The 26,065-nt window shown below is 46.8% G+C and overlaps 1 protein-coding gene across 1 annotated transcript in view; it reads right to left on the bottom strand.

The window, feature by feature from the left end:
- Positions 1-9,157: 9,157 nt before the first annotated feature.
- The window catches only part of LOC132587984 (A-kinase anchor protein 13-like), an 80,333-nt gene continuing 63,425 nt past the window's right edge, over positions 9,158-26,065 (bottom strand). Inside the window, exons 4-6 of the mRNA XM_060260417.1 lie at positions 23,618-23,914; positions 12,440-12,621; positions 9,158-9,312 (exon numbers count right to left, since the gene is read on the bottom strand). Coding sequence (XP_060116400.1) covers positions 12,506-12,621; positions 23,618-23,914 — 413 coding nt within the window. The 3' untranslated portion in view covers positions 9,158-9,312; positions 12,440-12,505. The remainder of the gene's footprint in view (positions 9,313-12,439; positions 12,622-23,617; positions 23,915-26,065) is intronic.

Raw genomic sequence — 26,065 nt, 5'->3', positions numbered from 1 at the left:
GGCATGTGGGTGCTGCGTCCATTGCCACGGCTTCCGTTTCAGGACTCGAAGCCAGCTTCTGCACTTCCTTCACCAGGAGCTTGGGATCCTCTAAACGTTCTGCGCTATCAGTCTGAAGGTCTGCCCCCGCCGTTCTGCAACCTCCAGACTCACTGAGATCAGCGTTTGCGTCCATTCCTAAGTTTCTGCTATATTGAGGGGCCCCTGGTCGCTCAGGCACATCCCCCGCATCTCTGCAGGCAGCAACCCCTCTGGCATCTACAACACAGGATGCGACAGGATCTGTCCACACAGCTGCAGAGGCTCCCACAGCTTGAGATTCAGAGGGGCTGCTGTCACTCTCCCCGTTCTCCGTGCCCTGCTGGGCCACGGCAGGACCATCCGCAGTCCCTGTGCAGCTCTTGCATTCCGCTTGCCCCATACCTGCATCACAGGAAGTGGGCGGCTCACAGCTCCTTCCAGTGGTTCTTTCTTCAACGGCTTCTACCTCCTGGTGCGAATCAGTCTGTTCCCCCAGGCTGCCTTTCTCCAGCCCCGCATCAGGAGAGTTCATTCCAGTTCCCTTGTGCTTTGCTCCAGAACATGGGAGTTCCACGGCACCCTCGAGTCCGGCCCCTAAGCTGAGCTCGCTGTCACTGGGATCCGGTATTACCCCAGAATTTACGGCAGAGGTTGGCTCCTCCTCTTCCTCTTTATGGAGCAAGCTGGCTTTGTTTTGATTGTGGGGGAGAGATGCCAGTTCTTCTGCCCCCTGCGGGCTCCCCAAACTTTGCAGCATGCTCAAGCGCTCCTCTGGTTCCCTGCAGCCCTCCTCTTCGGGGCAGGCAGGGACCAAGACTGGCATCGCTTCGAGACTCACCGAGGCAGACGGACCTGCTCCGTTTCCCTCTTCAGTCTTGTGGTTTGGAGCAGCTGCAAGACCTTCTGACTTGGTGTTTGAACAGCAGCCCTTGAAAGTGCTCTTCAGTGGAGGATGTGGGTGTTCGTTCACGTTCTGGAAGAAGCGGAAGGGGGAGAGAGGTTAAGTTTATTTTGCGATATGCTACGTTCTACAGGCACACACCTAAGTTTGCAGATAATCCTTTTGTAAAAAAAACTGCAATACTCCAATCAAGAGAAAGAAAATGCCAACCAACGAGAACAGGCAGGGTCTAAAAGGCTGGCAAACCTACTGACTAAGATAATCCACCTCAACCCCCCGTTTTCTCCCCAATAGGACCTGCAGTGGCTCATATCATTCTACTCTCTGCCATTTTATCCTCATAGTGACCCTGTGAGGTAGGCTGATAGTGCGTGACTGGCCCAAGGTCAACCAGCCAGCTTCCATGGCAGAGTAAGGATTTGGGGTTATACACTCACTGACGGAAACACATCTCCAAGAGTCGCTGCCCCCAACCCCAAGGCACCAATATCCCAGCAGCACTGTGAAGAAGAAAAGGAACAGTTTGGGCTTGTCATACCATGAAGTTTTTGTGTCTTATTTTATTTTGGCCTTTTTTACTTATGGATCTCTAGCCAGCCCAAGCAGGCCTCGCTCACCCGGGGCTCTCCTTTCTTGCATTGGGTTGCTTTTGGAAGGGTGTGTGCGGCATATGCTAATGAGATGTTAAAGAGCTCCACCACCTTTTTTTTTTTTAACAAAACAACCCCTGCAACCATCTTCATTTGTCTCCTGAAGAACAAGTCATTACTCCCACCGTAAATTACGCACTGGAGGGGAAATTGCAATATCAACCCAAGACTATAGCAAACAAGCTCCCGACCCAATTGCTAAGACAAAATTTTGACAATAAACATGAATGGTTTACTCAAATCCAAATGTGTCTACTTCTGTGTTTAAGCCACCCACAATCCTTTTTCAGGTATGGCAAACCCAATGGTATCGATGGTGAATGCTGTTCCAATTTCAGACTTGCAGCTTAAATGAGAAAATCTCCGTTCCAAAATGTCTGTTCCAGTTCCCTTGTGCTGGGGAACTGGAACAGACATTTCCAGTTCTGGATCCACCCAGAACCCAGAAGTGTGGTATTTTAATTATTCTGGCAAGACAGAATCACTAGCTGGAATCAACCCTTTCCCTTCTGCTTCTTCAGATACCGGAACAAAAGATCGTTATCAATTCAACCATCCAATACAATTGTCACAACTTCCCATTGAGTCAAAATCCAACTTGTGGGTGGCTTCAATCGAGTCAACATATTTGTATGACGTGTGGACATTATTGTCGCCTTTATCTGCATGAAGTTGAATGAATTGTATGTATGATTATTTGTGGTGTTTTTACACACAAGTAGACACATATGAATTTGACTAAACCATTCATTTATTGACAAAAAATTTTCTTAGGAATTGGGTTGCGAGTTGGTTTGCTACGGTCCTGAAGCTCAAGAGCAAGGGGGTTGGTCAGGTGCCTCAAGAGACTATTCCATGACCATGGGGCTGCCACTAAAAATGCCCTCTCATGCACCAGATGAAATTCTTTTATACATGGGGCTGTCAGGAAGAAGAAAAAGAAGATGAGATTGGATTTATATCCCACCCTATACTCTGAATCTCAGAGTGGTCACTCCATTACCTTCCCCCCCCTCACCACCACAACAGACACTCTGTGAGGAGGGTGGGGCTGAGAGGACTCTCACAACAGCTGCCCTTTCAAAGACAGCTCTGTGAGAGCTATGGCTGACCCAAGGCCATTCCAGCAGCTGCAAATGGAGAAGTGGGGAATCAAACCCGGTTCTCCCAGATAAGAGTCCACACACTTAACCACTACACCAAACCAGCTGTCAGACCTCTCCCTTGTGATCTTAATTCCCAGGCCAGAATGTATATGAGAAGACGATTCTTCAGACACCCCAGTCCCAAGCCACACAGGGCTTTAAAGGACAAAAGCAACACCTCGAATGGCGCTTGGGAGCAGATTGGTAGCCAGGGTAATCCCTGTAATATCAGGATGACGTGATCCCAGCAGTCTAGCTGCTGCATTCTACGCTGCAACTCCCTGAACATTCTTCCAGGATACTCCAAGTAGAGGACATTGCGACAGTCCAGTCTAGATGCAGTTAAGGTGTGGATCACTGTGGCTAGATCTGACTGAATGGCTGCAGGTGACACACTAACAGAACCTGGGCGACAGCACTCCAAACCACCACAGCCATCTAGTTTTCTAATGTAACTGCTGCTTCAAAAAGTACTCTCAAGCTGTGACTCTGGCTTTTCAAGGGGAATATAACCCCACCCAAGACAGGAGAGATCAGGGCTGGCCCTACACTGCCTGGCACCATAGGCAAGGCTAACACTGATAACGTCACCATTCACACAGGGGACACCCAATTTGGTGCCCCCAGAAGGCCAGCGCCCTAGGCAACCACCTGGTTTGCCTAGTGACAGAGTGGGCCTTGGACCCTGGTCTGCATCCCTACTAAATCAGAGCACCACTGTCTTGTTAGGACGGGTGGGCATCCACAATGGCCTGAAGCAGCAGAACAAAGTTTTGGTCCTTTAAGACCAAAAAGGTTTGCCACGACATAGATAGCCCAGGCAAGCCCAATCTCAGAAGGTTTAGCAGGGTAAACTCTGGCAAGTAACTGGATGAGAGACCATCTTGGAATACCAGAGCCAAAGCAGGGGTAGGCTTTATTCAGCCACCTCTCTGAATATCCTCAAGGCCCCCAGTAGGGGACAGTCACCAGAGGTTGCTGTGACTTTCAGGGGTGCACACCTGCATTTAAAAAAAAAGAAAAGACCAATAAAGTTTCATTCCTGGACTCAAACTTTGTTTTGTTAGAACATAAGAGAAGCCATGTTGGATCAGGCCAATGGCCCATCCACTCCAACACTCTGTGTCACACAGCGGCCAAAAAATCCAGGTGCCAGCAGGAGGTCCATCAGTGGGGCCAGGATACTAACAGTCCTCCCACTGTTGCCCTCCAAGCACCAAGAATACAGAGCATCACTGCCCCAGACAGAGCACTCCATCTATACCCTGTGACTAATAGCCACTGATGGACCTCCGCTCCATATGTTAGGATTACATTTCAGTTCGTTCTTCTCATCCAATGCATTACGACCTTCAAGCACTATCTCAGAGCATCAACAGCATCCTTGGCAGTCAGTCAGTTAGTCAGTCAGTCAGTCAGTTTATTGCGGCTCTAGGCCAATCAACAACAACAACACAACTCATCAATAACAGTACAACACAACACCAAGCTAAAATATAACATAACAATATAAAACTATGTACAACCATCAAAATAGTAATAAAATTATCTGACGTAGGCAACACTTAACTAAGGGCATCTTCTTTCAAATACAAACAGCATTAAATTTCTTCCTGTCAAGGTCGGTAACATATAGAAACTTAGCAAGATCCAGAGAAAGTTGATCACTCCCATCCCCTAAGAGGAAGTAAATGACTTGGGCCTGATTTAAAGATTTAGCTAGCATCCTTGGCATCCTTGGCATTATATGGCAAAGAAAGGCTGAACTGGATCCCATCCATGCCACTGGTGACCCCACGGACCAAGCCTCCTGATGCTGTGAGCTCTTTGGGGTCCCCACTGGCCAGAAAAACATCTAAATGATCAAATAAAATGTGTTTTCCTGTAATACGTTGTTAGCTTGTGGATGCTTGCCACAAGATGGGGCGACAGCGACTAGCTTCTTTAAAGGAGGCTAGATCCACCAACAAAGGCCAGCCTTGGTAGCCAAGTAGAACCTTCATCTGCAGGGGCAGCATGACTCTGGGGGGCTACAAAAAAAGGGCAGCTCCCTTGGCACCCTGCTTGCAGAGGCATCTGGTGGAAACAGGAAGTAATTTTATTTTATTCAAACTGGACACTAGATGGTTCTTTGGTCTGACCCAGCAGTGCTGCTCCTCTGAGAAAGGACACACACAGAGAACTCTGTTTCCACTTTCATCAATTACAGCCCACTCCTCCTTCCCAGTTTACTTCTGCAACATCTTGAGGACTAGAAATTTGAAACCGGAGATTCTCAGGATACTGAATGTAACACTCAGCCCCTCAGTTCTGTGTTTCGGGTGCACTTGGCAAGTACCCACAGAGCCAACTGACTTCGCAAACCTGTCCTTGCTTCTTTTCTGGAATATGCTGTGATACCTGGCATGAAGAGCTGTGTTCTCCCTTAAATATCTGCACAAGTGGGCCCATTTGAGTAAAGCCTCAGCTGCTTGATAAGGATGTAGCAAAGACCAGAGAGGGAGGGAGGGAGGAGGGGAGGCACTTGTGCTGGCCCCCAGCCAGCAGGGCAAGCAGACACAGACAGAAGGGACACTTGTTCTGGAACAAGCAAGTGTTTCAGCAATGGCAGCACGTAGAGAGACAAAATGGGACCTCTCTCCACCCTTTCAGTGAAGTCGCTCTGAGGCCAGAGGCTGCAAAGAACAGACCCTCTTCCAGAGGAAGCCGACAGCCTCTCCGCTGACCCTACATGAACGGAAATTAAAGTAATTGCAAAGCCAGGGTCCACATCAAAATCTGATTAGATGTGAAGCAAACCAGGCCTCGAATGAGGGTGAGCTAAACATAGCGCTTCCGTTATACCCATACGGGGCTTGCGCTATCAATAAAAAGGGCTGGAGAGAGAGAGAGAAAGAGACAAGCACTTGGCCATGTTTAACCAGCAACCAACAGCCAGCTGGATTGCCAAGAAATGTTTTAAGATTTTTTTTAAAAACAAAACAAAAGAACACACACAACACACACCCGTATCTCCAACTCTGCTTTAGTAAGTGAGGCACGAGCACCTGTTGAAACATGAGTTACTTTGAGGGCAAGGAGCTGGGGCCTAGCAAGGGGCACGCCAAAGCACTGCTGATCCATTCCGATAGACTGCATGCAGACTGAGGGATCGACTCAAAAGTCTGGTTTTAAGTTCCTGTTGTGTCAAAGGGAGCTTTCTATACACAGGAACATAAGAACTGCAGGACAGCCCTGCTGGATCAGACCTGTGGTCCATCTAGTCTTACACAGGAGCCAACCCGTTACCCTGGAGGGCCAACAACAGGACAGAGAGGCCAAGGCCTTCCATTGAGGCTGCCTCTTGGCACCAGGATTCAGAGGTTCACTGTCTTTAGTCACTGCGGCTAGCAGCCTTAGATGGACCTCTCCATCATTTTACCTAATCGTCATTCTACCTACTCTGTCTGGAGACTGAGTTGCCCATTAAAGGGTTGCCCGGACACCCTTCATACCCTCAAACCTGTACCTGTAGAAGTGCATACATGCTGAGGACACTACATTAACAAGTGGAGGACAGTTTGAAATTATATTTGCAGCTGATCTTTCAGCTTCCAGTCCCCCATTCTCTCACCCCATTTGCACATAAACACAAGCTGCCTAGGACTGCAACCTAGAGTGTCTATCTATACCCGTATGTCTTCACTAGAGCTATATCTGCTTCTAGACTTAGGACGGTGGTGGACTTTAAATGTCTGAGGAGGGTCTGTGGCTCAGCAGCAAAGCATCTGCTGCCAAGAGTCACTCCATCTTTGTTCCTCTTGCCATATATATCTAAATTGCTCATAGTTATACAATGCTAACGCTTGTGCTTGCTATGCTAGCAGATTGCTTTGAAGCATCCCCGCTGTGTATCTAGAGGGAGGGTGGCATGTCTGGGAACTCGTATATTACTATGCAACCAAGGTCAAGGGAGCTGGCGGAGATGTGGCTGAAGGGGCAGATAACAAGCACCTGGGTGATGTTAGAGTAGGAGGGAACCCGCGCAAAATCCCTACTGCAACTTGGCACGCTTGGCTTGAATTTTAACGGTCAGGGCAAGGGGTTCTAAGAGCAAGGAACTGGCGGGAGAGCCAGTTCCGACAATGCCTGTATCTGCCTATGATGCCGGAATAAAGATCTTGAACTTTACTTGTCTATTCCTTGCCTCTGGGTCTGACATCTGCTTGGCATGCAGAAGGGTCCCATGTTCAACCCCTGGCATCTCCAGTTGAAATGACCTGGCAGTAGGCGCTGTGAAAGACCTCTGCCCAAGACTCTGGAGAGCTGCTGCCAGTCTGAGTGGACCAGGGGTGTCGAACTAATTTGTTATGAGGGCCAGATCTGACAGTATAAGCAGTATAAGGCTGCTTCAGGCCAGGCCATGTGTGTCATAAACTGTAATACCAGGTGGCAGAGATATAAACTTTATAAAGGACACAAACACAAAGATTTTTAAACGTTAAAATATGCTTAAAAGATTAGCACTCTTGCAATATTTTATTTATCTCTGATAACTGACACCTCTTTCTCTGAATTACTGCATCAAAATCTAGTGACAATGTCTGTGCTGCAGCAATCTTTAGTATGCTGTTCAGGTGTTGTTCAGGTGTGTGTAAGTCGCAAGCCTATTTTTGATTTATTGACATTCATTACAAAAATCTCATGGTCAATGTTGGCGCCTAATGTTTATGTCTTTTTATGTTTAATTCGATTTATACCCCGCCCTCCCCGCTGAGGGCCCAGGAAAAACATGAAATGGCTGGGCATTGTGAGCTTTTGTACATAAGTTGCTTCCTGTGCTAGTCAACCAATGAAGAAAATAGAGACTTTGCTCTGTAGCTTTTTTGTGATTGAGCAAGCCTGGCAAAGCAAGCTGTGATCCAGAAGGAAACAAGAGAGTGAGAAGGAAGCCGATGACAGTGAGTTGCTCGCAGGTCTGATAAGAGCCTCAGGCCACACGTTTGGCACCCCTGGAGTAGACAATACTGACCTTTATGGTCTCTAAACTAGTATAAGGCCAATTCTGGTGTCTGGAATGCTGGTTTGACTGGGAAGAGAAGACTTGGAAAGCACTATCTGGGTTCTTCAGGCAACAGATTTCCATCCCCAGGAAATCACAGCAAGTTATATTATCAATGGAAGGGGGAAAGGAATACTAAATTTCTTACTTGTGCCACAAATGTCTTCAGCCAACTCCAACTTCCCACATTTTTTACCTCACCTTTCCATCAAAGATGCTAAGCACAGTTCTTCCATTTTAGCTGCAAACTACCCCACAAAGTAAGTGGTCCACAATTCACCCTTGACAACCTGCACAGCGTAATGTTTTGAAGATCAGACTAAACATCAGGGAGACCCAGGTTTGAAAATCCACCCTGCCATGGATGCTCGCCAGGGGAATTTAGGCCAGTCATTCTGCTTCCTAACCTACCTCTCACGGTTGTTATTGTGAGAATCAAGGTGGAGAGGAAGGGAAGATGTTGTAAATTGCTTTAGCTCTCATGAGTAAAGTGACCTATAGATGCCTAGATAAATAAAAAGAGTAATCTTCACCACAGAATGGAGATTCAAACCTGGGTTTTTTCTGAGTTTTGGTCCACCAACATACCCCTTGCTGGTTCAGCCCATAGAATCTATTCCTTGGTGTTCACTAGGGCCTCTACACTCAAAACCAGGGATGTCATACAGTTTGGGGGCCATATCAGGCCCCCAGAGGGCTGCTATCAGGCCCGCGAGCACATGGCTGTCATCTGCTTCCTTCTCCCTATATCTTGCTTCCTTCTGCATAACAGCTTGCTTTGCAAGGCTTGCTCAATTGCACAGGACCTACAGAGCAAAACCTCTATTTTCTCCATTGGCTGAGGATCCTCCTGGAGGGGGAGGAATAGCTTGCTTTGCCAGGATCTCTCAATTGCACAGCAGACCTATTGAGCCAAGCCTCTCTTCCTTCTATTGGCTCATCCCCTGGGGAAGGCAGGAAAGAGCCAGAGCTTCCTTTACCCGGTTCCCTGGATCCCATGGGAGAAATACAAAGAAAGCATCTACAAGACTAACGCGTGCTAACGTTTTAAGCATGTTTTAAGTTTTTTTAAAATATATATATTTGTGTTTGTTGTGTTCTTTATAAAATTTATCTCTCTGCTACCTGATCTTAAATAGGTACACACATGGCCCCGCCCAACATGGTTCAGCCCAACCCGACACGGCCCAGCCCAACGAGGTCTCATTTAAGTCAGATCCGGCCTTCATAACAAATAAGTTTGACACCCCTGCTCAAAACCATCCTTCTGCAACCTATTCCCCACTTCCCAAAAGAGGGCGAGGGGAGAGAAACTGCCAAACAGCCACAGGCAAACAGTGTGTGGAAACAACCCCTTCCCTCACCATGTGTTGGCAGCTCTGGATAAAGGATTGGAGACAGCTTATGTGATTCTCCATGCCAGGACCAGTTCCTCGTTTCACTTCAGCCGTCAGGGTGTAAACGTTCAGGCCCTGGTGGTGTTTCACAGAGTACTCTCCAGAATGCACTGGGTGAGACAAGGTGCTCCAGGAATCCGGTTCACTGGCTCCTTCTCTGAAATGAAAAGGGGAGGGGGGGGAGGATTATATATTTGAAGTCTTTTTCAAGCCCACATCCTCTGTGCTCACATATCAGAAGCCCCCTCTCTAAAACTTTTATAAATGGATGGAGTTTTGGAACCAGGCTGGGGTGGGGAGAGAGAATGTACCATTTCTGAAAATCTTGAAGCCACCGGGGAGGGGGGAAGTCTGGTTTTTCCCTTTGGGCAAGGCATGAGATGTCGGTAAAAATTTGTAAGGATCCCCATGAACAAATCTCCTTATACATAAAAAACCAGCATGCCAGGGAAATGGCTTGGCATGGCACTGTGGCCCACTAGATTTCTGCATGCAGGGAGTTTTATAGTTTCTCACTCACACATGTGCAAAAGAATATTCAGGAATCCCAAGGCATGCTGATGACCAGGCAATTCTTTGCCAGTTGCTGAATACATAAAATCAGGGTTTTTTTCCTGCAGCAGGAACTCCTTTGCATATTAGGCCACACACCCCTGATGTAGCCAATCCCTCAAGAGCTTACAGAGCTCTAAGTACAGGGCCTACTGTAAGCTCCAGGAGGATTGGCTACATCAGGGGTGTGTAGCCTAATATACCAAGGAGTTCCTGCTACAAAAAAAAGCCCTGTGTAAAATCAAGCCTTGGCCCACAGGCAGAGTATCCATTCCACTCACAGACCACCACTGGTCTAATGGAATCAGAATTTTCCTCTTTAGTTTACTGGATCTGGGTCAGACAGAGCTTGACAGCTGTGTTCCGTCTCTGACAACACACTGCTTTGACTTGCCCTGCTGTGAGCTCATCTATAGCTTCTGAACATTAAGACAGAAAGAGAGAGAGAAAGGAGAAAACAAACATGGGCTGTTTTCAGGCTATGAGAAGCAGGTTCCCCACCTTTCGCCAGCCACTAGCTATGGTCTAAAACAGGGATATCAAACATGCAGCCTGGGGGCCGAATCAGGCCCCCAAGCAACTGGCTGTCATCTGCTTCCTTTTATCTCAGTTTCTTCTGCATAAAAACTTGCTTTGCAAGGCTTGCTTGATCGCAAAGGAGCTACAGAGCAAAACCTCTATTTTCTCCATTGGCTGAGGCTCCTCCCTTTAAAAAAACCCCCTTCAATTGTGTTTGTGTCTTTTATAAAGTTTATGCCTGTTCTACTTAATCTTAAACAGGTACACTCATGGCCCGGGTCAACATGGTGTGGCCCGACAAGGTCTCATTTATGTCAGATCCAGCCTTCATAACAAATGAGTTTGATACCCCTGGTCTAAAAACTATTTCACTGGCAGAAACTAGATAGAAACATCTAACAGATCACAGGCTTCTTTCCCCAAATGAACAACCCTAACCTTGACAACAGATCCCATGGATTTAAACAAAAAGAGAGACATACACCCACGGGGCGGGGTGGTGGGGGAGGTATTCCTTACGGACCCATTCATCCTTTAGCATTTCCTTAAAGCTGCCAGGGTCATGATTAGATGCAAAGAGATTACAGGCACTTAAACTAAGCAGTTTAAGCAGCTTAAGGAGACAGCATTTGGCAAACCAATTTTCAAGCGGAACAGAGGGGAAGTCAGAGAGGCAAAAGAAGCTGGTTGCTCTCCAGGGAGATGAGATGGTTGCTCCCAACAGACACTTCTGTTGGATGATCATTCCAGAATGACTTCCCCATATACCATGAGAGTTTCTAAATTAAAGATGCCCATGAGCATCACAGAGCAGTTTGCCTGCTGGAATACAGCTTGAGTCACTGTTCTGCCTTTCTCTGCTTCTAGTCAGCTCCTGTTGAAGGCATGTGATTCTACCATCTCTGCCTCTGCTGTGATCTGATCGTTTAACACAGAGACACAGCAGAGTCCCACATAAGGAACAGGGTCTGTTGCTCACAGGCAATGTTCCCTCTAAGCCACAGAGTCTTGTGAACAAAAATCTACTTTGTGAACTACTGGCATTAAAGCTGTGAGCTACTGGCATTAAAGCTGTGAGCTACTGCATATATTAGTGTGCTCTAGGGTCATCCTTCCTGAGCTAAGACAAAAATGTGTGAGTTGGAGGCTAAAAATCTGTGAGCTAGCTCACACTAACTCAGCTTAGAGGGAACACTGCTCACACGGCAGAGCATCAGCTTTTCAAGCAGAAGGTTTCAACTTCAATCCTCAGCATCTCCCATTGAAAGGATCTGGTAGGAGGTAGTGGGAAAGACCTTTTCCTGAGGCCCTGGAGAGCCACTGCCAAGACAGTATAGATAATTCTGATTTTATTTTCACGTTTCTTCCGTATGAGGACCCAAAGTGGCTTACAGCATTCTCCATTTTTTATCCTCACCACAACACTGCGAGGTAGATTAGGCTGAGTATGTGTGACTGGCCTTAGGTTCCATGGTAGAGGAGGGATTCAAACCCAGGTCTCCTATAGCCTACTCTAACCACACTGGCTTTGATTGTGATAGACAGTGGCTCAGCAAAAGGTAGCTTCCTTTAGAAAAAGGACATGGCTCAGTGGGTAGCAGGGCTTTTTTGTAGCAGGAACTCCTTTGCATATTAGGCCACACGCCCCTGATGAAGCCAATCCTCCATACCTTACAGGGCTCTTAGTACAGGGCCTACTGTAAGCTTCAGAACTGGCTTCATCAGGGGTGTGTGGCCTAATATGCAAAGGAGGTCCTGCTACAAAAAAAGCCCTGGTAGGTAGAATGCACACTCCATGCTTGGCATGCAGAAGGCCCTGGGTTCAGTCCTTATCTCCAGCTTGGGGTAGCGGTTAAGAGTGGCAGACTCTAACCTGGAGAACCGTGTTTGATTCTCCACTCCACCTTCCACATGCAGCCAAGCTGGGTGACCTTGAGTCAGTCACAGTTCTCTCAGAGATGTTCTCTCAAGAGCAGTTCTCTGAGCTCTCTCAGTCCCACCTACCTCCAAGGGTGTCTGTTGTGGGGAGAGGAAAGGAAGGAGACTGTAAACTGCTTTGAGACTCTGAGTGAAGGGCTGGGTATAAATCCAACCATCACTTCTTCTTCAAAAGCTCAGGTTAGGGCCAGTGCAGAATAACCCTTAACTGCAGTTAAAGCCAAAGGTCAGAGCGCATTCAGGCAAGAGTAGGTCCATCTGTATCTAATCCTTACTGTGTCAGCAGCTGATGTAGCTTGTAATATCCCCTCTCCAAGGCCAGGCTGACAGGTGTGGCTCCTTCACTGTTGGGGACACAGACCGCTCCTCTCCCCCCAGGCTGCTGTAAGAGGAACCACGTCAAACGCAGAAGACCCAGCCTCACTGCAAAATGCATCAACGTCTCCCGGGGAACGTCCTCTGGGAAGAAAGCCAAAGGGGGGGGGGCATTAGGGACCTCAGGTTAAGGCCAACATCATCCTTGGTCACACACCTGGTGAGTCAAAAGTCAAAAACCAAGAAGCCCCATGACAGAAAATGAGAACGCACAACCAGAGCATGGCAATTAGCGGTCCAGTCTCGGAAAGTATGCCCCCGTCATTAACCTTTGCTCTTGGTCTTTATGTCCTCAGCCTTGTTCCTTATCACCTGGAGATCAGATGTAATGCTGGGAGATCCTCAGGCGCCACCTGGAGGCCGGCAACTCTATTTTATACAACTTTTTGCACCACCCACAGGTAACTTCACACCTAGGTCACTGACCCAAAGTCTGGGTTGTACCGACTTCTGATGGCAGGTGCGGGGGGGGGGGGGATTGAATGAAATCAAGCACTATTCCATGTAACCACATTGTTTGCAAGGGGAACACACTAGGCTAGATGCCTTCTGCCGAATATCGTAATTTCAAAAGGAGTGGGGGGGGGGGGAGGACAGTGCACGTAAAGTAACTTTACCAGCAAGAAAACTCCAAAACCCTGAAGTGACGCCTTCGGTGTGTTAATTCATATCACAGCTTGTATAAAAAGCCAACAGCTTAATCTGGATCTTTTATTTGATGCCGAGTGGACGTATTTCTTTGCAGAGCAAAAACAGCAGTGCCTGCCACAAGAAGTTTAGGCCACCATCACCACCATTTAGCCACCACCATTCTCTGCAAACATGACATCCCTTTGTAAAGATGCAGTGTGAACTTTCCATTAAAGAGCCACAACCTCTCCCTCTGAAAAAACATGCAGACAAACATGACCACAAAATACAACCAAAGGAACCTGTGTAACCCAGAAGCCTACACACTCTCTTGCCCATGAAGAGCTAGTAGCAGAAGCTATTTGCCTTTCCTAGCAGCACCCCTCAGTTTCATGACCAGCTTCAAATACCAATCCTAAATCAATTCATGTGCAACAGCCAGCATTTGGTAAAGGTTTCGGATTTCATTGTTTCTTTATTTAGCCAGAGTTTATTGTTTCTTTATTTCGCTTATGGGCTTTCTTGGGGACGAAAAAAAAGTTCTGCCAGCTTTGACATCTATGTACCTTTACAAAACACATCTGTATAAAATCATGGTGACAACACAAGGAGGCTAACAACACAAGTCTACGGTGAAAAGGCATGCCATCTTAGGCATGTAAATGGGTCACTTAATTCCCAAGCTGATAAAAACATAGTCAAGATGCGCCAGGGGTGGCCAACGGTAGCTCTCCAGATGTTTTTTACCTACAACTCCCATCAGCCCCAGCCATTGGCCATGCTGGCTGGGGCTGATGGGAGTTGCAGGCAGAAAAACATCAGGAGAGCTACCGTTGGTCACCCCTGTGCTATGTGCTTTCTGCTTGAGGAGAGGGGCAGACAGGAAAGCACAGCTCTGCAATATGGATATACTATGCAGATTAAACAAAAGTTGCGCACTCTTATTTTGTACAAATCATTCCTGGCTTCCCAAATTACAGAACAGACAAGGAGGAGCCAGAGACGGAACTGGAGATCTGCTGTCAGTCACTGGTTGTGTTTTCAGAAGTCTTTCTGGCTCCAGAGATTTCAGTAGACCTTGCATATATACACTTTCCGGGGGGAGGGGGGGGGCTTTGCATTCAATCATAGGGGCGAGGAACTTGCTTTTTAAAAAAAACAATAACAGCAGAAACTGCAAGGAAGCAGAACACAGATCCAAGTGCCCAGGAGTCACTATTGCCTTTTTCTAAAAGGCTGATAGATTCTGGGGATTGTGCAAACAAACAAACACTGTGATATGCTAGCTAATACATTGAGTAAAACTTTTATTAAGAATACTTTGATAAAGAATTTTACAAATCTTTTGTCACGTTATAAAGAAGTACAAGCCAAAAGAGAGTGTGTGTGTGTGTATAGAAGATGACGACTGCAGATTTATACCCCGCCCTTCTCTCTGAATCAGAAACTCAGAGCGGCTCACAATCTCCTATATCTTCTCCCCCCCCCCCACAAAAGACACCCTGTGAGGAGGGTGGGGCTGAGAAGGCTCTCAGGACAACTTTCAAGGACAACTCCTGCGAGAGCTATGGCTGACCCAAGGCTACTCCAGCAGCTGCAAGTGGAGGAGTGGTTGAATCAAACATGGTTCTCCCAGATAAGTGTCCGCACACTTAACCACTACACCAAACTAGTTCTCTAGTGCACACATCAATCCAATCCAATGCAATCACACCTTTATTGGCATAACGAAAAGAAATATACAGAGACTTGTCAACCAAACAACAATCAGATATGTCTGTTCAAAGCATAAAAGGTTAAACTAAGATTAAGATCACAATAAAACCTGCTTAGAACAATTTTTAACAATTTCAGCCAGGAATTTGGCAACAGCTTTTGTGATAGGGTCAAAAATGACCAACAAGATAAAAACATCAATAATACATAAAACATAAAAATAATAGTAAAATATCAGTTTAAAAACAATATAACAGTAGCTGCTAGTACAATAATTCACGATGCAATTAAGTTTTGATGATAGCAGCATAACTGGATAGTCAATCTTAGATGTTCCAAGGGACCCCAAATTGCCATAGAGTGGTAGGAAGTCCAGAATGATGTTAAGTTCCGGTTTATGGGCCTAATCCGTTGCTGTAAGTTGTCCTTATGGGAAAGCAAGGTGGAAGAGTGCCGTTTTATGGGCCCTGCGGAGCTGTGGAAGCTCTTGCAGGACCCTAACACCCTCCGGCAACTCATTCCACCAGGTAGGTGCAGCCGCGGAAAAGGCCCTGGCTCTGGTTGACTGAAGCCTAATTTCCCTAACGCTGGGGACTGTCAACAGGTTTTGAGACCCGGACCGAAGTTCTTGCTGGGACATATACGGGGAAAGGCGGTCCCTAAGGTATGCAGGACCCTGGCCATATAGGGCTTTAAAGGTTAAAACCAGCACCATGAAACGAATCCAGTACATTATTGGTAGCCAGTGCAGCGCTTTCAACACAGGCTGAATGTGTTCCCACAAAGGAACTCCCACTAACAGCCTGGCGGCAGCATTCTACACTAACTGAAGATGCCGGATTTGGGACAAGGGCAGCCCCAAGTAGAGGGCATTACAGTAAAAGGTGTGTGGTCCGTTTAAATGTGATGGCCAGAACTCCCTTTGCAGTTCAATTATGCTTATCACACCCTTGCTCCTGGCTCCATTCTGATGCCTCCTGCCTCCACCTCCAAAGTCTCCTGGATCCATGCTCAAAGTTCCCAGATATTTCTTGAATTGGACCTGGCAACCCTAATTGAAAGTGCATTATTTAGTGTGCGATTGCAACCAGAATGAAATAAAAACACAGAAAGACAGAGATACAGAGAAAGAATGAAAGAAAGAACAGAAGGGAGGTAGAAAAGAGGAGTGAGAGCAGCAGGCCCATAGCTACAAAGAGGGGCCAGACTCCACTAATCTTCCCTCTACATTACCTTTCTGGCCCCTCCATTGCTTGCCCGCTGCTTTCCTTGCTTGCCCACAGCCATTTTTGTCTGCCCGTCACTTTCCTCGCCCACCCACCGCCTTTCTCTCCTGCCCGCTGCCTTTCTTCCCCGCTCATTGCTGTCCTTGGCCGCCCACTGCCTTTCTCACCTGCCTTTCTCTACTGCCCATTACCTTTCTCGGTCGCCTTCCTGCCTTCCTCGCCTGCCTTTCTCGACCGGTCCTCCTTCCTCAGTCGCCTGCAGCCTTTCTCGCCCACCCACCGCCTTTCACAGTACCCTGCTGCCTTCCTCACCCACCCACCGCCTTTCTCTCCTGCCTGCCTCCTTCCTTGCCTGCCCACCGCCTTTCTCAGTTGCTGGCTGCCTTCCTCATCCACTGCCTTCCTTGGCTGCCTGCCTTGTCCACCCACCACCTTTCCTGTCCACCCGTCGCCTTTCTCAGTTGCCCTCCATCTTTCTTGCTTGCCCACCCCATGCCCCCCCTAAATTTTTATCCCCTGGGCCCCCCATCTAAATTTTCTGGCAACAGGCCTGGACAGCAGGGGTCATTTTATAGAAGAAGAGGTGCCAGACTGGCACAACTCATTTGCATTACTCTTTCCATATGCCACACACCCCTGACATCTCCGGAAGGTGTACTAAATTATATTACTTCAGCATCTACTTTAACATGCTTTTTGAATTACAATTGTCACCTTACCATCATACTTATCACCTCCCATCATACTCTTAAAATTACTCTCTCCTGTGTGGCCACAGTGGCATGATGAAGATTTCCATCGGTCTGCTTTATATGTTTTTGTTATTTCCCCATTTTTTTGTGGGGGAAAATATGAAAAAGTTAGTCAAATCTAAAGAGTTCAGCAAAATTCTCACAGGGGGGTTGAACAATGGAGCCCAGAAGCAAGTATTTGGGGGAGGGGGGGTTAAGAAAGAGTGCAATAAAACTTAGGGGTTCTGGAACTCCACTCCTGTGAGCTCCTGCCCAAAATGAGGCCTGTGAGAGAAAAAGGAGAAGGAAGAAAAAGGAGAAGGAAGGAAGAGACAAAGACAGAGAAAGAATGAGAGGAATGAATGAAGTGAGCGTTATGTTAAAGTTTGGGAGAAAGGAATAAAATAAAGGAAGGAAGACAGGGAGACAGAGAAACGGCAGGAAGACAGACAGGCAAGCAGGCAGGAAAGTAAGCAGCCATTAGAAGCCTGCCTTGCATCCACTTGCAGGTGGAGGGAGGAGCGAAAGGGAGCCTTCAGATGGCTTTCTGCCTCTTAAAGCAAGCAGCCCACTGTAGCCTAATTTGAATAGAAAGAGTGAGGACCATTTGCAAGTGGAAAGGGGGCTTGAGTATAGAGAATATAGAGTCTTTTTCTGCTGCTGTTGAACTTCCCCCTCCCCCCATTGTGTTGAACTTCCCCCTCCCCCTTTTCCTTCAGTTGAAAATGTTTAACTGTTTTCTGTCAGAGTGTGCTTCAGTGTCTATAGTTATTAAGCGATGTTCAAGGCTACTTAAGCAAGTATGTCTGCCACATGATATCAGTTCACACTGGATTCAACCACAGACTGTGCTGTAAATGAAGAGGTGGAACACTGCCCCATAAGGAGGAGATTCTGTCATATTTATAAATAGAATATGTATACCTCACCTCTCAAAAAGTAGAGGTGGGGGTGTGTACTGGGCAAGTGCAACTTTGGCAGGGAGTGTCAGTTGGAGGCGGCAAAACAGTGGCAGCGTTGTTTGGTGTGGGGAGATGGACTGAGGAGAGGCAGGGGTAATCAGTAAGGCTACAGGAGAACCTGTCGGCAGAGAACTGTCTTGTTCAAAGGTCAGTGGCGTTCTGATGGGGTTGTGGCCTGACAGGGCCAGCAGAAGGCGGGTCACAGCAAGGCTACCCAATGACGGGGGGGGAGTGGTGACAGACAGAGTGATAGGCCACTCCTGTGGTAGCCACAACTTCCAATAAAAATTGAGTATCGAGTCACCCGTAAGGCTTTTATTATATCTATGATACTCCTGAGGAAGACTTTGAGGAAATGAGCCTATATCCGGGTGCTCATTGGTATGGACTTTTCTTTGTAGTATTGTAATGTTGTACTTCCTTATAATGTGACAAAAGACTTGTAAGATTCTTGATAAAAGTTTTTTTTATAAAAGTTTTACTACATATATTAGCCAGCATATCACAGTGTTTGTATTCTCCTCTACTATGAGCTGTGATCCCATGTTTGTTGTAGAGTCTGGGGGCTGGTGGACAGAGATGTCATACTGGGAAATCTCCTCACATCCCATTTCTCTTTCTCTCTTTTTTCTGAGGGGGAAGGAGATGGCGTGTGTGCCAGTGCACACATCATTTCCAGAAAAAAATAAACAACATAGTGGATGCTCCAGAATTTACCAAAAACTCCATGGCAAAACCATCTTAGGTTTTTATAAATGCTAGAATGTCTAAATATGTCAACTTTCTGGTTTTACCAAAAGCGGGTATCAGTGTACCAGGTCCCACACCCCACTCCCATTCCTCCTGAGGATTGCCTGCCATAGCAGGCAGTTTGGTGTAGCGGTTAAGTGTGCGGACTCTTATATGGGGGAAATGGGTTTGATTCCCCACTCCTCCACTTGCACCTGCTGGAATGGCCTTGGGTCAGCCATAACTCTCACAGAGCTGTCTTTTAAAGGGCAGCTTCTGTGAGAGCTCTCTCAGCCCCACCCACCTCACAGGGTATCTGTTGTGAGGGAAGATGATAAAGGAGATTGTAAGCCACTCTGAGACTCTGATTCAGAGAGAAGGGTGGGGTATAAATCTACGGTCGTCATCGTCTTCTTTTGTTGTTAGATTCCTGAGCCAATCTGTCAGGGAAGTCTCTTTAGCTCTCAGAATATCTCACCAGATCCTAAACACTGTGAATTCATTTGCAGGCTCCTGATATCCATATCCATCACTGGTTGGAATCAAATTAGGCAAGTGGCTCATTTCTTGCATTAAATGTTTGAATACTAGAAACATACTGCAAATCCCACTGAGGCAGAGAAAGGGGAACCCTGCTTGAAAAGTTCAAGCATTCCACTTGGCCATATCATCAGCAGCCCTGGTTGTATTTTACTCTTTGGAACCAGAAAGGGCACCTTTCCGCATGCATGTGGGCTTTTCAGAATACAGGATTACATGAGCTCCACAGGCACAGAAATCTGCTTCCTGGTGACATTTAATTCCAGATTAACTTCTAAAAATCCTTTTTAAATCTCGGCAACCATAACAGATCCCTTTAGGCAGCCCTTTCCCTACCTCTCTGGTACATTCCAACATAATCCTGGCTATTTTCTTCATTTTCTTGATAAGTTAAGAGCCAATCACCCCCTCAAGCTTTTCCAAAACCATCAAGCTTAACGTCTGGCCTATGATGTTAACTTGGCCCTTGTGGACACATTCCAAGGGGTGTCCTTTGGTCATCAGCCTCCCAGGGAGTGCAGTCTCCAAGGGGAAGTCATCCTTCCCGATGACTCCCTTGCTTACATGACCCCAAGGCCTACGTTTCAAAAACATGCTTATCACCTCACTGAAAAAGCGGTGTGCATCGCAGTTGGGAACATTTCAGACCACGCTGTTTTTATCTGTCTGAGTTCGCGGACCTCCAATCTGCTGACTTTTGTCTCATACACAATACGGATTGAAAACTGGTAATGAAGGAAAAGACAGAGAATGGAAGGATTCCAAGAAGCAGGAACCTGAGCCAGCTTAGCTTCCAAAAGCAGCCAGGACTGGGATCACTGCAGCCAGAAGGGGGTAATTACGAGCAAATTTATTCCACGCTAAGTTCTGTCCTCGTCTTGCAGGGTAAAAGATTGTACTCCCACGCACTACTATAATTACTCCTATAGTAATTCGTAATTAAAGGAGTCAGAGATTAAGCCATTGGTTCACTCTTAGCTAGTGAAGATCTAGTTACCTTTCTTGGAGACCATATAATATACTACTAAAAGAGTTTCCCCTCTCCCCTATGTAACCACTGAGACTAAATCTTGAATGACAAAGCAATTTTGTTAACCAGGAACATACAAATATATTTGTTGTTGGTTTTAAAGACTGCGTCTTATTACTGTAAGATAATTGTCTATTTGCCATGACCTGGATGGCCTAAGCTTGCCCGATCTTGTCAGATCTCAAAAGCTAAGCAGGATCAACCCTGCTCAGTACTTCGATGGGAGACCACCAAGGAAGTCCTGGGTTGCTACGCAGAGGAAACCAATTGCAACCCCTTGCCTTGTATACCCTACAGGATCTCCAAGGCCACTAACAGACGGCCTGCTCAGGGCAGCATCAAGCCAACCTGGAAGTGAACTCGCCAGAAAAGGAGCGCCGGGAGTATCCTAACGGGTCGTGGAAGAGGGACAGACTGCAGGCACTCCCAGGGAGCGTCTGCAGAGCTCATGGGTCCTGTCCGCAGCTCCCCAGGCACTTTCTGGGTGCTTCCCAGCCATCCAGGCAGCCAAGGAGGTGCCTTGGAGGCGCCACAGCAAAAGGGCCAACTTTCAAAGCTCCCGGTAAGTCGGGGACATTTTGGGGGCGGGATGGGGACGGCAGGCAGATGTGCGCATGTAAATGCACTTTTTAGATTGCCTGCCTGCCATTCCTGAGCTTGTGCCTTTTGGAAACTGAATATGTTTTAGTTTGACGTCATTGTTATGAGTTTACAGGATGGCTCTTGGATGAAGCTTGTTTGCGAAATGTGGTATATCAAGTCGACGAACACGTAAAGGAAGGAACTTTGTAGCTTCGGAGCCTTTATTTTGGGAGACTGGATCAACCACATCTTGTGAAATTGACTGTGATTGAATTTCCAGGGGAAGCCTTTCGAATGGACCTTTTGCATTCTCCATGGAATGTTCTTGAAAATTATTGTGGAATCCATCCCCTCATGAAATATACTTTCTGTGTATTTGTGGTATCTTTATAAATTATTTGGACACTTCATTCTATTAATGTTGATTCATTTTGTGTTTGCACAGTGGTTTTGCTTTGATCTATTTACTGTGTAGCCACTTTGTTTTCTGCCATTCCCGGGGCGGCTTTAACTGCCCATCTGTAAGCAGCCCATAAGTCGGCTGCAACTTGGTGGCACCAACTGACTGTTTAACAGAGAAGAACTTCAAGTTCCCTCTACAGGATCATCCATCATGGCAGACAAGAAGTTTCCCTCCCAATACCCCCAAGTGTCCATCTGCAGAGAACCCTTAGTGAACACTGGCAAGCCTCCTGCCACTTGGTGCAAGGAATGCAGTGCTTTCCTGCATCCCGTTCCATTCCTGAAGCCCCTGTGGACTCATGGAAACGTCATTTACAGAGTCATAGGACCTGCACAGGGAAAAGACCATATGGGTTGGGGACTGGAGTGAGGAACAACAGGTGAATTTGCTCCCCTTTCTTCTGCAAGGGCTGCTCTGCTGGGAAAACAAGTATAGTTCATCCCCCATGTCAGCCCAGCCCATGCAGATGGCCCTCTGGGTGGCTTCTGCAACCCCAGGAATAACCCTTCTGGGAGTCAGGCGGGAAGCAAGAGAGTAAAGTTAGACTGATTTTCCACTCACCTTACGCCGCTCTCATATTTGTCTTCTCAGCACAGCTTCCTTCCGATTTCACACTATCTGCCCTGGGGCTGCAGCAAGCAGCAGCATTTTTGCGCAGCAAACAGAAACTGCTAAAAACCAGTTTGTTTGCTGCGCGAAAATGCCAACGCTTGCTGCAGCCCCAGGGCAGATAGTGTGAAACTGGAAGGAAGCCGCGCTGAGTAGATGAACGTGAAAGCGGCATAAGGTGAGTGCGAAATCGGTGAGTCCTAAATCAGTGGCACCTTTAAGATCAACCAAGTTTTATTCAAGGTATGAGCTTTTGTGTGAAGAAGAGCGTGTACCCGAGAAAGCTCATACCTTGATCTTAACTTGGTTGATCTTAAAGGTGCCTCTGGACTCTAACTTCTTTCTGGGAGTCGGAAGGGGGCTCAAGAATGAAAAAGAATGTGGGAAGATTTCTGCTTGCAGATGGCTGGGTACATATCATTACCCCCAGAGGCCTGGCTGTGTCCTACCTGAACTGAATACTTTTCCCTAGGACCAGAGTCCTATGTAGCTTGCAGAAGTTCCATGACACATCTGCATCTTGGGCAAACAAGACCAACCGGGAGTTTTCGGGGAGTTGGTAAGTTTGAAATAAGCCAGACAATAAGAGCGCTGTGGTCGTGCTTCAGATCGCCAAACCACAAAGCATTGTGACCACTCAGTAAAAAAAATAAGCTTCCCACTAAAAAAAATATGCTTCCTTGTTTACAGAAGGAGTACATTTGGGGGAGGGGGTGTTACACAACAGCCAGCGGCTCAAAGCACCCGTCTGGGTAAAGACTTTTGCAGTGCACAAAAAAGCAAGTTTATTCAGTCCTAAATCTTAAAAATTTCTTGACACATAAGCACAACTGAAAAGTCGCATTAATCCCCAGAGCCATGGAAAATAACTAAGAGCAACAGAAGATTTTAAAAACTCCCAACGCCAGCATGAACCTCATCCAAGCACTGCAATTAAGAAGTGTAGGGGAACCTTTTAAGGCTTCCCAGCCTTAGTTATGATAAGCAAGAGCCCACTTCATCAGATGCATGAAGTGGACATCCATGGAAGAAACAGTCATTCTTAAAGGTACAAGCAACAGAATTTGGGACAGGTTACAAAAAGAGGTCAGCTAGAAACAATAACCAGACAAAGAGAATTCATACCATTCAAAGTACACAAGTGGAAAGAATAGGATAAGCATGCAATCAGATCTAAATCAGAGAAGAAGCAGAGAGGAAAACAATAAGTAAAACCGACCAATATCCATGAAGGGTGGCCCATGCTGGACTACTGGCACCTATAGTGAATGAGAACATCCAAGTCCAAGCCCAAGGTAGGGGTGAGAGAACATTCAATTTCCTGATGACTCTGACATCAGTACATTTGCAAAAAGTTATGCTAAAATAAACTGCAAGTTTTTAAGATTACACACCAGCTAGATCAAGGTGGGTAGTGTTAGTCTTGCCTGAAGCAGCAGAAAAGAACAAGAGTCCAGTAGCACCTGAAAGCTAATAACAGAATGGCAGGGGAGCAGTTTTTGTGAGCCACTGCTCACAATGGTTACATACCCTGCCACAAACGTTGTTAGTCTTTAAGGTGCTCCTGGACTCTTGGACCGATTTTGCACTAGGGTTTGTTCCGGGTGGAAAGCCCTTTTGCCCCCGGCACTTCTTTCGGTTTTCACACAAGCTGCCCCAGCGCTGCAAGTTGGCCCGCCACTTTTCCGTGGCAAGCAAAACCACTTGTACGAGGATCCCGCTTGCTGCGGAAAAGCGGCACGCCAACTCGCAGCTCCAGGGCAGTTTTGTGTGAAAACTGCCGGGAGCGAAGGCGCTCTCCATGAGGCTCGGTAACATCAAATACGATCCACACACACTGGCCTAGCAACCAGATCTTACCATTTAGATTGTGATCTGCCCCCAATACATTCCATCCTGTTGGCAACTTCAGGTGACGGAAAGCCAAGGCCACTTTCTCGTCGAGGAATTCCACATCTCCAGAAGGTGGCCTGGACCGGTCCAGGAACCTTGTGAAGTTCAGAGCTTGCTGGTTGCCCGCACAAGTTGCTAAGAATTGAGCAGCATCGTAAGCTTCATCCTGAACAAACTGGAAGCTGCCTTCGGCCACCACCAGAACAGGGAAGCCTTGCTTGGCAGCACAGAGAGAGACTTTCACGGTCTCGCAGCAGTCATGACCTGTGAAACAAGAATAAAGCAGAGAAAACAATTGAGAAGGTTACACAGATCTGTAACCATGGCCACTTTAGGGATATCTGTTCTATCACTTCAGCAACTACCAGCATAAGTGCACTGCAACTCAGTCGCACCTTTGCCCTCCTATATCCACTCCCAGTCCGCTCTCTGCACCATGGGGGAAATGCTGTAGAAATTCCATGCCCCTTTCATTGAGGAAGATGGACATACATTCATACAGATAGATCCAGGTGGGCAGCTGTTTCGGAATGGCAGCAGAAAAAAGCAGGAGTCAATTTCACCTTTAAGACCAACAAAATTTTATTCAGAATGTAAGTTTTCATGTGCTAGAAGCACATTTCATCAGACAATAGGACGGAATGGCAAGCAGTCCTAAATATAGAGAAAGTGGGCAGTTAGTGAGTATGCAAAACCATGGAAATGTTTTTAGCAGATTAAAAGAATCACACGTTGGGGTCTGGTGACTGTCAGTTCGTTGTTGACTGGGCTGAAACAACAACAAAGGCAATATGAGCCGAAATAGCAGATTGATGTCTATGTCATTAAGTATCCTGGGTGTGAAGTCCAATAAATAAGAGTCTGTTGTAATGTTAGCTCTGGGTTAAAATGAGGGCATAGGTTTCTCAGAGGATTAATTTAAACACGTAACACACACACAAACATCATTCTAGAAAAAAAGAATACATTAAAATATAGTGGAAGATGGGTTAGTATATGTGTATAGTACAGTATATGCATTCATGCATTTAGAAATCACAACTGGCATAGGGCATTTCCTCCCTCCGAAGCGGCTTACAACATTCCTGCCTCCAATTTCTCATCACAATCACCCTGTGAGTTAGATTCAGGCCAGTAGCCATGTTGGTCTGAAGCAATAGAACAAAGTTTGAAGAAGAAGAAGAAGATATTGGATTTATATCCCGCCCTCCACTCCGAAGAGTCTCAGAGCGGCTCACAATCTCCTTTACCTTCCTCCCCCACAACAGACACCCTGTGAGGTGGGTGGGGCTGAGAGGGCTCTCACAGCAGCTGCCCTTTCAAGGACAACCTCTGCCAGAGCTATGGCTGACCCAAGGCCATTCCAGCAGGTGCAAGTGGAGGAGTGGGGAATCAAACCCGGTTCTCCCAGATAAGAGTCCACACACTTAACCACTACACCAAACTGGCTCTCCAGAGGCACCTTTAAGATCAACGAAGTTTAATTCCGGGTGGAAGCTTCCACGTGTATGCACACTTCTTCAAATAAGAAGTGTGCATGCGCACAAAAGATTATAAGCAACATTGTTTCCCAAACTTCCAACAGCTGAGACACCATCAGTTCCCCTTAAAAGTGAACTCTGAGTGTGGAAGGGTACCACCTATTAACAAGGAACCCCTCTACCTTTGTGTGTTTATGAGTAACTGTGTATCATGGCTGGGGCAGGATAGGGGAGGGACAGTGGCTCATTCATAGAACAACAAGCAATCGCCTCCAAAGGCACAGAATCCTGCCATGTGCCAGCATCAGAAGTGAAAGACCCAGGGATAACTGATGCAAATATACAGTACCATTACCAACTCCCATATGTAGGCAGATTAGCAGAAAGCAAAGCCGGCACAGTTATTCATACAGAGATAAGTGCACAGCCTCTTCCACAAGTTGCAGAATCTGCTGTTGGTTTTCTTCTTTGGGTTCTGGTATGGTAGTAGGCTTATGTCTTCTTAGTGAGGCATACTGCACCTGTTACCGGTGCGGCACAGCAGGTGCTGAACTCATTTGTTACGACAGATGGATTAAACACAAATGGGACTTTGTGGGGCCGAGCCATGCCTGCCATAAAATGTAATGCCAGGTAGTGCAGCTACAAACTTTATAAAGCGTACCAATAAGCACAATGAAATATATTATTTTTAAACTCTTGTGATATTTTGTTTAAAATGGAAAGGCCCAGAATAAAACTGTATTGGTCTTAATGGAGCCAGTTTGGTGTAGTGGTTAAGTGCGTGGACTCTTATCTGGGAGAACCGGGTTTGATTCCCCACTCCTCCACTTGCACCTGCTGGAATGGCCTTGGGTTAGCCATAGCTCTGGCAGAGGTTGTCCTTGAAAGGGCAGCTGCTGTGAGAGCCCTCTCAGCCCCACCCACCTCACAG

The sequence above is a fragment of the Heteronotia binoei genome, chromosome 19, assembly GCF_032191835.1.
Source record: "Heteronotia binoei isolate CCM8104 ecotype False Entrance Well chromosome 19, APGP_CSIRO_Hbin_v1, whole genome shotgun sequence".
Classification (NCBI taxonomy): domain Eukaryota; kingdom Metazoa; phylum Chordata; class Lepidosauria; order Squamata; family Gekkonidae; genus Heteronotia; species Heteronotia binoei.
This window is presented reverse-complemented; position numbering and strand designations above follow the sequence as displayed.